Source organism: Haemaphysalis longicornis, unplaced genomic scaffold, assembly GCF_048455015.1.
Source record: "Haemaphysalis longicornis isolate Haplotype H1 unplaced genomic scaffold, Haemaphysalis longicornis Haplotype H1 scaffold_12, whole genome shotgun sequence".
Classification (NCBI taxonomy): Eukaryota; Metazoa; Arthropoda; class Arachnida; order Ixodida; family Ixodidae; genus Haemaphysalis; species Haemaphysalis longicornis.
Window position 1 is genome coordinate 38,715,259 of NW_027526225.1, and position 13,246 is coordinate 38,728,504.

Sequence of the window (13,246 nt, forward strand, 5' to 3'; positions counted from 1 at the left end):
TTTATAGCCTGGGAACACCCGAAATGAATGCATTTCTCCTTTCCGGAGCCGCGCATACCCGAGTCTGCAACAGGGAGCCAAAATATTTCCTCGAATTTTATGGAAACTTTCCACGTAGCCAATTTGGTCGTACCTACTGATTCCCGAGATTTGGTTAATTTTTTATTTCATCGATTTATTTTCTTTTCACTGCAGTCTGTAGAGACACCGACAACAGCAGTAGGGCAATTTTTGCTGATCATTTAAAGCATTTCTTCCTTAATATTTATCATGTGAGAAGACCCATTATGAACGCTTTCTGCTTTTCGTAGATGCGCGTACATGAATGTACAACAGAGAGAAGAATAATTTGTTCAGATTTTATGGCCACTTTTCTTTAAGCAGATTTAAACTTGCCCTCTGGAGCCCTACATTTTTTTCTATAAATTTTTCGTCTAATTTTTTTTCTTATATTTGAAGTCTGGAGATACATTGATAATAACCCTTGTAAGCCAATATTCTGACCATTCCAAAGCATGTTCTGCTTGATAATTATATTTCTGAACAGTCATATCTATAAACGCATTTACGCCTTTTATAAATGCACCGTGTTGAGTGAACAAGAAAGACCATATAATTGCCTGGGAATTTATAGAAATATTCCTCTTAACAGATCTAGTCTTACCTACTGATGCCCGAGAAATCGTTCATTTATTTTTTTCGTCGATTGTTTTTCTTTTCACTGCAGTCTGGAGAGACACCGACAACAGCAGTAAGACAATTCTTCCTGGGCATTTAAGCATGTATTCCTTAGTATTTATAATTCCAAAACACCCTAAATGAACGCATTTCTGCTTTTCGGAGCCGCACGTACCTGAGTTTACAACAGAGAGCCAAACAATTTGCTCTAATTTAATGGAAACTTTCTTCTTGCAGATGTATTAATACCTACTGAAGCCCGATATTTCGTTCATTATATTATTTCGTCAATTTGTTTTCTTTCACCGCAGTCTGGTGCGACACCAACAACACCAGTAGCACTACTTTTTGCAGGGTATTTAAAGCAGTTTTGGTTTAGTATTTATGATGTGAGAAGACACATAACAAACGCATTTCTGCTTTTCGTAGATGGGCGTACCTGCGTGTTCAACAGAGAGAAGAATAATTCCTCGGATTTTAAGGCAACCTTTCTTTACAACACTTTTGTCTTGCCCTCTGAAGCCTTACAGTTTGTTCCTACATATTTTTCGTCAAATTTTTTTCTTATACTTGAAGTCTGGAGAGCCACCGGCAATAACCCCTGTAAACAAATATTCTGACCATTCCAAAGCATTTTCTGCTGAATCGTGATATTTGTGAACAGTCATATATCTAATAGCATTTACGCTTTTTATAAACGCACCGAGTTGAGAGAACAAGAGAGGTCGAATATTTGCCTGGGATTTTATGGAAACTTTCCTCTTAGCAGATTTAATGTACCTACCGATGCCCCAGATTTTATTCATGTATTTATATCGTCGATTTGTTTTCTTTTCCCTGCAGTCTGGAGAGACACCGACAACAGCAGTAAGACAATTTTTCCTGTGAATTTAAAGCATTTATTCCAAAGAGGCCTTGAAAAGGAAACACAATTTTGGTTCTTTCGAAATACTGCCTCTTTACAACAATAGTAACCCCACTTTCGAGCAAACTTCGCTCAAATAAGCTTAGGAAACTATGGAATGACCATGCGACCATCCAGCTCGCTTCTCGCAACAGAACCTATGATGTCATACTAGAATGCTCTGAATTGGCGGAGGGCGGCAAAAGATAACGCCAGTTAGGCAGGGCTTAAGAGTTTGCACAGTGAGCTATATGCCTGTTAAACGTATTACACATTCCTTTTATGATACTAAGAAAAGTGGAGTAAATAGTTGAAGTTCCAAACGAACATGCAAACATGTACTCTGATGCGTACGAAACTACCGCCGGCCGAGCTAGACATCTCGCTATCGCCACGTAACATGTTTGGTGGAGTGTGCGGGTTTCTCGGTGTCCTGGCCCCAGCATCGCTACATCTACGCACCGGCGGAAACATCGAGGGTACGCCGGCCGTGTCAGGCCGCCCTAGCCCCGCCAAGATCAGCACATGACTATGCCCCCGCTCCGTGTCCACAGCCCATGAGAAGCCGATCAAGAACCGAGACCTGACGAGACGTGACCAGCCAAGACGTGTGGCCCATGCCGTGTCCCCAGCCTTCTCGTCCGGCGTGGTTCCCAGCACCCTCACCGGTTCGTCGTGGCCTTCTGGGCGTCGATGTTCGGGGACCAGTCGTCATCGGAGACTGCCATCGTCATTGGCTGTGGAAAGGACTTCAATGTTTATACGCATCGCATCTCATCCTCTCCGCACCCATCCATTCACGGTGACTGAGCACGACCGGGATGGTCTTCTTTGGCCGGGTAGTGATGTTACGAACTAGTGGAAAATTCCCGATGTCCCACCATCGACGGCGACAAGGAGGTGCCTGACGCGCAGCCAGTGTGAGCTCGGGGATAGCCGCCATGTAAATAGTGTAGAATACAGCGTCCCCATCTGATTGTTCATGTCCTGCGCCACGTAACAATATTATCTCGTCAATTTGTGTTCTTTTCACTAGTCTGGAGGGCCACAGACAACAGCAGTGACAATTTTTCCTGGGCATTTAAAGAATTTTATTTAAAATTTATAACTTTGGAACACCCGAAATGGACGCATTTCTCCTTTTCGGAGCCGCGCTTACGTGCCTGAGTCTACAACAGAGAGGAAAAAAATTTACTTAAATTTTATGGAAACTTTCCACGTAGCCGAAATGGTCGTACCTACTGATGCCCGAGATTTCGTTCATTTATTCATTTCGTCGATTTATTTTCTTTTCACTGCAGTCTGGAGAGACACCGACAACAGCAGTAAGACAATTTTTGCTGATCATTTAAAGCATTTCATCCTTAATATTTTTAATGTGAGAAGACCCATTATGAACGCTTTCTGCTTTTTGTAGATGCGCTTACCTGAATGAAAAACACAGAGAAGAAAAATTTGTTTGGATTTTATTGAAACTTTTCGTTAAACAGATTTAAACTTCCCCTCTGAAGCCCTACATATTTTTCTATAAATTTTTCGTTTAATTTTTTTTCTTATATTTGAAGTCTGGAGATACATTGACAATAACCCCTGTAAGCCATTATTCTGACCATTTTAAAGCATTTTCTGCTGAATAGTTATATTTGTGCAGTCATGTATAGAAATGCATTTACTATTTTTATAAACGCATCGAGTTGAGAGAACAAGAGACACCGAATAGTTGCCTGGGATTTTATGGAAACTTTCTCTTAGCAGATTTAGTCTTACCTACTGATGCCAGAGATTTTGTTCATTTATTTATTTCATCGGTTTGTTTTCTTTTCACTGTAGTCTGGAGAGACTCCAACAACAGCAGTAAGACAATTTTACCTCGGCATTTACAGCATCTATTCCTTAATATTTATCATTTCAAAACACCCTAAATGAACGCATTTCTGCTATTTGTAGCCGCGCGTACCTGAGTCTACAAGAGAGAGCCAAAAAATTTGCTCGAATATTATGGAAACTTTCTTCTTGCAGATTTATTCATACTACTGAAGCCCGACATTTCGTTCATAAAATTATTTTGTCAATTTGTTTTCTTTCACCGCAGTCTGGTGCGACACCAACAACACCAGTACGACAATTTTTCCAGGGTATTTAAAGCAGTTTTGGTTTAGTATTTATAATGTAAGAAGACCCATAACAAACGTTATTTCAGCTTTTCGTAGATGCGCGTACCTGAGTGTTCAAGACATAGAAGAATAATTTGCTGGGATTTTATGGCAACCTTTCTTTACAAGATTTTGTTTTGCACTCTGAAGCGATACATTTTGTTCCTACATATTTTCCATCAAACGTTTTTTTTTATACTTGAAGTCTAGAGAGCCACCGACAATAACCTCTGCAAGCCATTATTCTGACCATTCCAAGGCATTTCCTGCTGAATAGTTATATTTGTGAAAAGTCATATAAATAAAGCATTTACGCTTTTTATAAATGCTCCGATATAATAGAACAAGAGAGACCGAATAATTGCTTGGGATTTTAATGAAAATTTCTTCCTAGCAGATTTTTTCTTACCTAATGATGCCTTAATTTCGTTCATTTGCTTATTTTATCTATTTGTTTTTGTATCACTGCAGTCTAGAGAGACACCGACAACAGCAGTAAGACAATTTTTCCTGGTCCATATAAAGCATTTATTCCTAAAGGAGCCATGAAGAGAAAACACAAGTTTGGTTCATTCAAAAGATTTTTTCTTTAAAACCACACTAACACCACTTTTAACGCAAACTTCGCTCAAATAAGCAACATAATAGAAAAGAATGGAATCACCATGTGACCTGCCAGCTCACTTCCCGCAACAGAACCTATGATGTCATACTAGAATGCTCTGAATTGTCGGAGGCCGGCAAAAGCAAACGCGAGTTACGCAGGGCTTAAGAGTTTGCATAGTGAGCTATATGCCTGTTAAACGTACTACGCATTCCTTTTATGACACTAAGAATGGTGGAATAAATAGTTGAAGTTTAGAACGAACATGCAAACATGTACGCAGACGCGTACGAAATTACCGCTGGCCGATCTGGACAACTCGCCGTCGCACAGACGAATTTTCGGGTTCGAGGCTCACCGGGGCCAACGAACCTATCTCGCACGCACGGCCGCGACCTTCCTTGGTATCTTAAACCCTTGAGACGAGCTTGGCGTCATATCAACAACCAGCAAAGGTAAAAATAGAAACGAGGAGAGTAAGAAACAGCAAGCAGCGACGACATAGTGCCCCTCGTCGGAGAAGTTTTGGAATGATGTTGGCTTGCTGCTGTAGTTACGAGCCCGTTTCCTGATTACCACCACTGAAAACTTCAGTTTGTTCAAGTACTTTACAATGAAATTTTGGTCTGCGTCCAGAAATCGTCTTGCAGTACGGACAAATCGCCGAGGGAGTGCGACATCCCAGCCGGTAACAAGTTCTTTCGTAACCTACCCAACGTCGAACATCCGCGAAGCTAGTGGGTACGTTTTTTGAGCTTTGCAAACGGAGGAGAAAGAAAGGAAGCTAAAGGAAGTACGAGTGTCCTCGCTTCATTTCCGACGAAGTGATTACGCCAGGGACCTTTGCATAAGGTCACTCCTGGGACATCCCGCAACTCGTCGGCGACTTCATCAAATCACCGTTAAAGTGCTCTGAGCTTGGAAAAAAAATATCCTACACACCGCGCATTGATGCTCTAATCTTTCTGGTCGGAGCTGAGAGCTCGACCGAACGGCTTTGTAGTCACAACACCAGCCAACTGGCATAAGCGATACTGCTACTGATGTTGATATAATATTAACCCTAATAAAAATACGGCACATACGTACCAGTTTGTATTCATCCGTCGCGACGGGGTTGTCAACGCAGCAGTGCCGATGGCTGGTCGTTCGTCTGTTGAGGGTATCGCGGAATCCGGTCCATCCGTCTATCCCACAACCCCTGCCACTCGTGCACTTAGAAGCATTGAGCGTGCGAATGGTGTGAAATTGTTAAATGCAAGTCCGAGCTCCTCGGAGAGAGCTTTTTTGTCCGGATCAGGCGATTCCATGACAAGGGATGCCGGTGTACTAGGTTTTACTAGTAATATTTAATGGCCACCGTCTCTTTTACGGAACGAGTTCCGGCTCCTGTTTCCTTCCCGCGTGTGGGTGCTATACAGAGTCGACGTACTAAGTATTTGTTTCATGTACCGGCTCATATGACACTATTTTTCACGTTGCGAAATGTACAATTTAGCAGGAGATTTATAAATTTGGCCAAAAGTGCCTCATTTTTCAGTTTATAAAACATTGTTTGCTTCCGGTAAAGCACTTGGGATACTATGAAACACCTAATCTTTCGAATAAAACAAACTTGTTTTGTCTTTATGGCTCCTTTATTTTTTTTATTTGGAAACAACCATAATAAACACATTTCTGCTTTTGGGAGACGCGCGTACATGAGTCACAAAGGAGAGCCGAAAACTTTACTCAAATTTTAACTTTCCTCCTAGCACATTTATTCATGCCTATATGCCTGACATTTTGTGCATAATATTATCTCGTCAATTTGTATTCTTTTCACTGCAGTCTGGAGAGCCACCGACAACAGCAGTGACAATTTTTTCTGGGCATTTAAAGAATTTTGGATAATATTTATAGCGTGGGAACACGCGGAATGAACGCATTTCTCCTTTCCGGAGCCGCGCGAACCCGGGTCTGCAACAGAGAGGCAAAATATTTCCTCGAATTTTATGGAAAATTTCCACGTAGCCAATTTGGTCGTACCTACTGATGCCCGAGATTTCGTTAATTTAATCATTTCGTCGATTTATTTTCCTTTCACTGCAGTCTGGAGAGACACCGACCACAGCAGTAAGACAATTTTTGCTGATCATTTAAAGCATTTCTTCCTTAATAGTTATAATGTGAGAAGACCCATTATGAACGCTTTCTGCTTTTCGTAGATGCTCGTACCCGAATGTACAACAGAGAGAAGAATAATTTCTTGGTATTTTATGGCAACTTTTTTAAGCAGATTTAAACTTACCCTCTGAAGCCCTACATTTTTTTATATATTTTTCATACAATATTTTTTCTCATATTTGAAGTCTGGAGATACCCCAGTAAGCCATTATAATGACCATTCCAAAGCATTTTCTGCTGAATAATTATATTTTTGAACACTCATATATATAAACGCATTTACGCTTTTTATAAACGCACCGAGTTGAGAAAACAAGAGACACAGAATAATTGCCTGGGATTTAATGGAAACTTCCCTCTTAGCAGATTTAGTCTTACCTACTGATGCCAGAGAAATCATTGATTTATTTTTTTCGTTCATTTGTTTTCACTGTAGTCTGGAGAGACACCGACAACAGCAGTGAGGCAATTTTTCCTGGGCATATACGCATGTATTCCTTAGTATTTATCATTTGAAAACACACTAAATGAACGCATGTCCGCTTTTCGGAGCCGCGCGTACCTGAGTCTACAACAGAGAGCCAAAAAATATGCTGAAATTTTATGGACATGTTTTTCTTGCAGATTTAATCATACCTACTGAAGCCCGACATTTCGTTCATTCAATTATTTCGTCAATTTGTTTTCTTTCACCGCAGTCTGGTGCGACACCAACAACACCAGTAGGACAATCATTCCAGGGTATTTAAAGCAGTTTAGGTTTACATTTATAATGGCACAAGACCCATAACAAACGCATTTCTGCTTTTTGTGCATACGCGTACGTGAGTGTTGAACAGAGAAGAATAATTTCCTCGGATTATATGGCAACTTTTCTTTACATTTTGTCTTGCTCTCTGAAGCCCTACATTTTGTTCCTACATATTTTTTGTCAAATTGTTTTCTTATACTTGAAGTCTGGAGAGCCACCGACAATAACCTCTCTAAGCCGTTATTCTGACCATTCCAAAGCATTTTCTGCGGAATAGTTATATTTGTCAAAAGTCATATAAATAAAGCATTTACGCTTTTTATAAATGCTTCGATATAATTGAACAAGGGAGACCGAATGATTGCCTGGGAGTTTATGGAAAATTTCCTCCTAGCAGACTTAGTCTTACCTAATGACGCCTTAGATTTCGTTGATTTATTTATTTCGTCTATTTGTTTTTGTTTCACTGCAGTCTGGAGAGACACCGACAACAGCAGTAAGACAATTTTTTCTGGGAATATAAAGCATATATTCCTAAAGGAGCCATGAAGAGAAAACACAAGTTTGGTTCATTCAAAAGATTGCCTCTTTAAAACCATAATCACACCACTTTCAACGCAAACTTCGCTCAAAGAAGCAACATATTACAAAAGAATGGAATGACCATGTGACCCGCCAGCTCACTTCCCGAAACAGAACCTATGATGTCATACTGGAATGCTCTGAATTGGCGGAGGCCGGCAAAAGCAAACGCGAGTTAGGCAGGGCTTCAGAGTTTGCATAACGAGCTATATGCCCGTTAAACGTACTACACATTCCTTTTATGACACTAAGAACGGTGGAGTAAATAGTTGAAGTTCCGAACGAACATGCAAACATGTACGCCGATGCGTACGAAACTACCGCCGGCCGAGCTGGACAAATTGCCATCGCGGAGACGAATTTTCGGGTTCGAGGCTCTCCAGGGCCAACGAACCTATCTCGCACGCACGGCCGCGATCATCCTTGGTATATTAAACCCTTGAGACGAGCTTGGCGTCCTATCAACAACCAGCAAAGGTAAAAATTGAAACGAGGAGAGTAAGGAACAGCAAGCAGCGACGACATAGTGCCACTCTTCGGAGAAGTTTTGGAATGATGTTGGCTTGCTGCTGTAGTTACGAGAACGTTTCCTGTTTACCACCGCTGAAAACTTCACTTTGTTCGCGTACTTTACAATCACATTTTGGTCTGCGTCCAGAAATCGTCTCGCAGTATGGGCAAATTGCCGAGGGAGTGCGACATCCCAGCCGGTGACAAGTTCTTTCGTAACCTACCCAACGTCGAACATCCGCGAAGCTAGCGGGTACGTTTTTTGAGCTTTGCAAACGGAGGAGAAGGAAAGGAAGCTAAAGGAAGTACGAGTGTCCTCGCTTCATTTCCGACGAAGTGATTACGCCAGGGACCTTTGCATAAGGTCACTCCTGGGACATCCCGCAACTCGTCGGCGACTTCATCAAATCACCGTTAAAGTGCTCTGAGCTTGGAAAAAAAATATCCTACACACCGCGCATTGGTGCTCTAATCTTTCTGGTCGGAGCTGAGAGCTCGACCGAACGGCTTTGTAGTCACAACACCAGCCAACTGGCATAAGCGATACTGCTACTGATGTTGAACTAATATTAACCCTAATAAAAATACGGCACATACGTACCAGTTTGTATTCATCCGTCGCGACGGGGTTGTCAACGCAGCAGTGCCGATGGCTGGTCGTTCGTCTGTTGGGGGTATCGCGGAATCCGGTCCATCCGTCTATCCCACAACCCCTGCCACTCGTGCACTTAGAAGCATTGAGCGTGCGAATGGTGTGAAATTGTTAAATGCAAGTCCGAGCTCCTCGGAGAGAGCTTTTTTGTCCGGATCAGGCGATTCCATGACAAGGCATGCCGGTGTAATAGGTTTTACTAGTAATATTTAATGGCCACTGTGTCTTTTACGGCACCAGTTCCGGCTCCTGTTTCCTTCCCGCGTGTGGGTGCTATACGGAGTCGACGTACGAAGTATTTGTTTCATGTACCGGCTCATATGACACCATTCACGTTGCGAAATGTACAATTTAGCACGAGATTCATAAGTTTGGCCAAAAGTGCCTCATTTTTCAGTTTATAAAACATTGTTTGCTTCCGGTAAAGCACTTGGGATACTAAGAAACCCCTAATCTTTCGAATAAAACAAACTTGTTTTGTCTTTATGGCTCCTATATTTTTTTTATTTGGAAACACCCATATTAACACATTTCTGCTTTTAGGCGACTCGCGTACATGAGTCACAACGGAGAGCCGAAAAATTTACTCAAATGTTAACTTTCCTCCTAGCACATTTATTCATGCGTATTGATGCCTGACATTTTGTTCATAATATTATCTCGTCAATTTGTTTTCTTTTCACTGCAGTCTGGAGAGCCACCAACAACAACAGTGACAATTTTTTCTGGGCATTTAAAGAATTCTGGTTAATATTTATAGCCTGGGAACACCCGAAATGAATGCATTTCTCCTTTCCGGAGCCGCGCATACCCGAGTCTGCAACAGGGAGCCAAAATATTTCCTCGAATTTTATGGAAACTTTCCACGTAGCCAATTTGGTCGTACCTACTGATTCCCGAGATTTGGTTAATTTTTTATTTCATCGATTTATTTTCTTTTCACTGCAGTCTGGGGAGACACCGACAACAGCAGTAGGGCAATTTTTGCTGATCATTTAAAGCATTTCTTCCTTAATATTTATCATGTGAGAAGACCCATTATGAACGCTTTCTGCTTTTCGTAGATGCGCGTACATGAATGTACAACAGAGAGAAGAATAATTTGTTCAGATTTTATGGCCACTTTTCTTTAAGCCGATTTAAACTAGGCCTCTGGAGCCCTACATTTTTTTCTATAAATTTTTCGTCTAATTTTTTTTCTTATATTTGAAGTCTGGAGATACATTGATAATAACCCTTGTAAGCCAATATTCTGACCATTCCAAAGCATGTTCTGCTTGATAATTATATTTCTGAACAGTCATATCTATAAACGCATTTACGCCTTTTATAAATGCACCGTGTTGAGTGAACAAGAAAGACCATATAATTGCCTGGGAATTTATAGAAATATTCCTCTTAACAGATCTAGTCTTACATACTGATGCCCGCGAAATCGTTCATTTATTTTTTTCGTCGATTGTTTTTCTTTTCACTGCAGTCTGGAGAGACACCGACAACAGCAGTAAGACAATTCTTCCTGGGCATTTAAGCATGTATTCCTTAGTATTTATAATTCCAAAACACCCTAAATGAACGCATTTCTGCTTTTCGGAGCCGCACGTACCTGAGTTTACAACAGAGAGCCAAACAATTTGCTCTAATTTAATGGAAACTTTCTTCTTGCAGATGTATTAATACCTACTGAAGCCCGATATTTCGTTCATTATATTATTTCGTCAATTTGTTTTCTTTCACCGCAGTCTGGTGCGACACCAACAACACCAGTAGCACTACTTTTTGCAGGGTATTTAAAGCAGTTTTGGTTTAGTATTTATGATGTGAGAAGACACATAACAAACGCATTTCTGCTTTTCGTAGATGGGCGTACCTGCGTGTTCAACAGAGAGAAGAATAATTCCTCGGATTTTAAGGCAACCTTTCTTTACAACACTTTTGTCTTGCCCTCTGAAGCCTTACAGTTTGTTCCTACATATTTTTCGTCAAATTTTTTTCTTATACTTGAAGTCTGGAGAGCCACCGGCAATAACCCCTGTAAACAAATATTCTGACCATTCCAAAGCATTTTCTGCTGAATCGTGATATTTGTGAACAGTCATATATCTAATAGCATTTACGCTTTTTATAAACGCACCGAGTTGAGAGAACAAGAGAGGTCGAATATTTGCCTGGGATTTTATGGAAACTTTCCTCTTAGCAGATTTAATGTACCTACCGATGCCCCAGATTTTATTCATGTATTTATATCGTCAATTTGTTTTCTTTTCCCTGCAGTCTGGAGAGACACCGACAACCGCAGTAAGACAATTTTTCCTGTGAATTTAAAGCATTTATTCCAAAGAGGCCTTGAAAAGGAAACACAAGTTTGGTTCTTTCGAAATACTGCCTCTTTACAACAATAGTAACCCCACTTTCGAGCAAACTTCGCTCAAATAAGCTTAGGAAACTATGGAATGACCATGCGACCATCCAGCTCACTTCTCGCAACAGAACCTATGATGTCATACTAGAATGCTCTGAATTGGCGGAGGGCGGCAAAAGATAACGCCAGTTAGGCAGGGCTTAAGAGTTTGCACAGTGAGCTATATGCCTGTTAAACGTATTACACATTCCTTTTATGATACTAAGAAAAGTGGAGTAAATAGTTGAAGTTCCAAACGAACATGCAAACATGTACTCTGATGCGTACGAAACTACCGCCGGCCGAGCTAGACATCTCGCTATCGCCACGTAACATGTTTGGTCGAGTGTGCTGGTTTCTCGGTGTCCTGGCCCCAGCATCGCTACATCTACGCACCGGCGGAAACATCGAGGGTACGCCAGCCGTGTCAGGCCGCCCTAGCCCCGCCAAGATCAGCACATGACTATGCCCCCGCTCCAAGTCCACAGCCCATGAGAAGCCGATCAAGAACCGAGACCTGACGAGACGTGACCAGCCAAGACGTGTGGCCCATGCCGTGTCCCCAGCCTTCTCGTCCGGCGTGGTTCCCAGCACCCTCACCGGTTCGTCGTGGCCTTCTGGGCGTCGATGTTCGGGGACCAGTCGTCATCGGAGACCGCCATCGTCATTGGCTGTGGAAAGGACTTCAATGTTTATACGCATCGCATCTCATCCTCTCCGCACCCATCCATTCACGGTGACTGAGCACGACCGGGATGGTCTTCTTTGGCCGGGTAGTGATGTTACGAACTAGTGGAAAATTCCCGATGTCCCACCATCGACGGCGACAAGGAGGTGGCTGACGCGCAGCCAGTGTGAGCTCGGGGATAGCCGCCATGTAAATAGTGTAGAATACAGCGTCCCCATCTGATTGTTCATGTCCTGTGCCACGTAACAATATTATCTCGTCAATTTGTGTTCTTTTCACTAGTCTGGAGGGCCACAGACAACAGCAGTGACAATTTTTCCTGGGCATTTAAAGCATTTTATTTAAAATTTATAACTTTGGAACACCCGAAATGGACGCATTTCTCCTTTTCGGAGCCGCGCTTACGTGCCTGAGTCTACAACAGAGAGGAAAAAAATTTACTTAAATTTTATGGAAACTTTTTACGTAGCCGAAATGGTCGTACCTAGTGATGCCCGAGATTTCGTTCATTTATTCATTTCGTCGATTTATTTTCTTTTCACTGCAGTCTGGAGAGACACCGACAACAGCAGTAAGACAATTTTTGCTGATAATTTAAAGCATTTCATCCTTAATATTTTTAATGTGAGAAGACCTATTATGAACACTTTCTGCTTTTCGTAGATGCGCTTACCTGAATGAAAAACAGAGAGAAGAAAAATTTGTCTGGATTTTATGGAAACTTTTCGTTAAAGAGATTTAAACTTCCCCTCTGAAGCCCTACATTTTTTTCTATAAATTTTTCGTCTAATTTTTTTTCTTATATTTGAAGTCTGGAGATACATTGACAATAACCCCTGTAAGCCATTATTCTGACCATTTTAAAGCATTTTCTGCTGAATAGTTATATTTGTGCACAGTCATGTATAGAAATGCATTTACTATTTTTTTAAACGCATCGAGTTGAGAGAACAAGAGACACCGAATAGTTGCCTGGGATTTTATGGAAACTTTCTCTTAGCAGATTTAGTCTTACCTACTGATGCCAGAGATTTTGTTCATTTATTTATTTCATCGGTTTGTTTTCTTTTCACTGTAGTCTGGAGAGACTCCAACAACAGCAGTAAGACAATTTTACCTCGGCATTTACAGCATCTATTCCTTAATATTTATCATTT

General features: G+C 41.4%; 2 protein-coding genes across 2 annotated transcripts in view; one reads left to right on the forward strand and one right to left on the reverse strand.

Annotated features, from left to right (window-relative positions):
• Positions 1-12,063, reverse strand: part of LOC144162169 (uncharacterized) — a 159,434-nt gene extending 147,371 nt beyond the window's left edge. Inside the window, exons 1-4 of the mRNA XM_077692649.1 lie at positions 12,002-12,063; positions 11,798-11,918; positions 2,249-2,319; positions 2,045-2,165 (exon numbers count right to left, since the gene is read on the reverse strand). Of these exons, the coding sequence (XP_077548775.1) occupies positions 2,045-2,165; positions 2,249-2,319; positions 11,798-11,918; positions 12,002-12,063 (375 nt within the window). The remainder of the gene's footprint in view (positions 1-2,044; positions 2,166-2,248; positions 2,320-11,797; positions 11,919-12,001) is intronic.
• Positions 1-13,246, forward strand: part of LOC144161564 (uncharacterized) — a 365,076-nt gene that overhangs the window by 275,182 nt on the left and 76,648 nt on the right. The window lies entirely within an intron of this gene.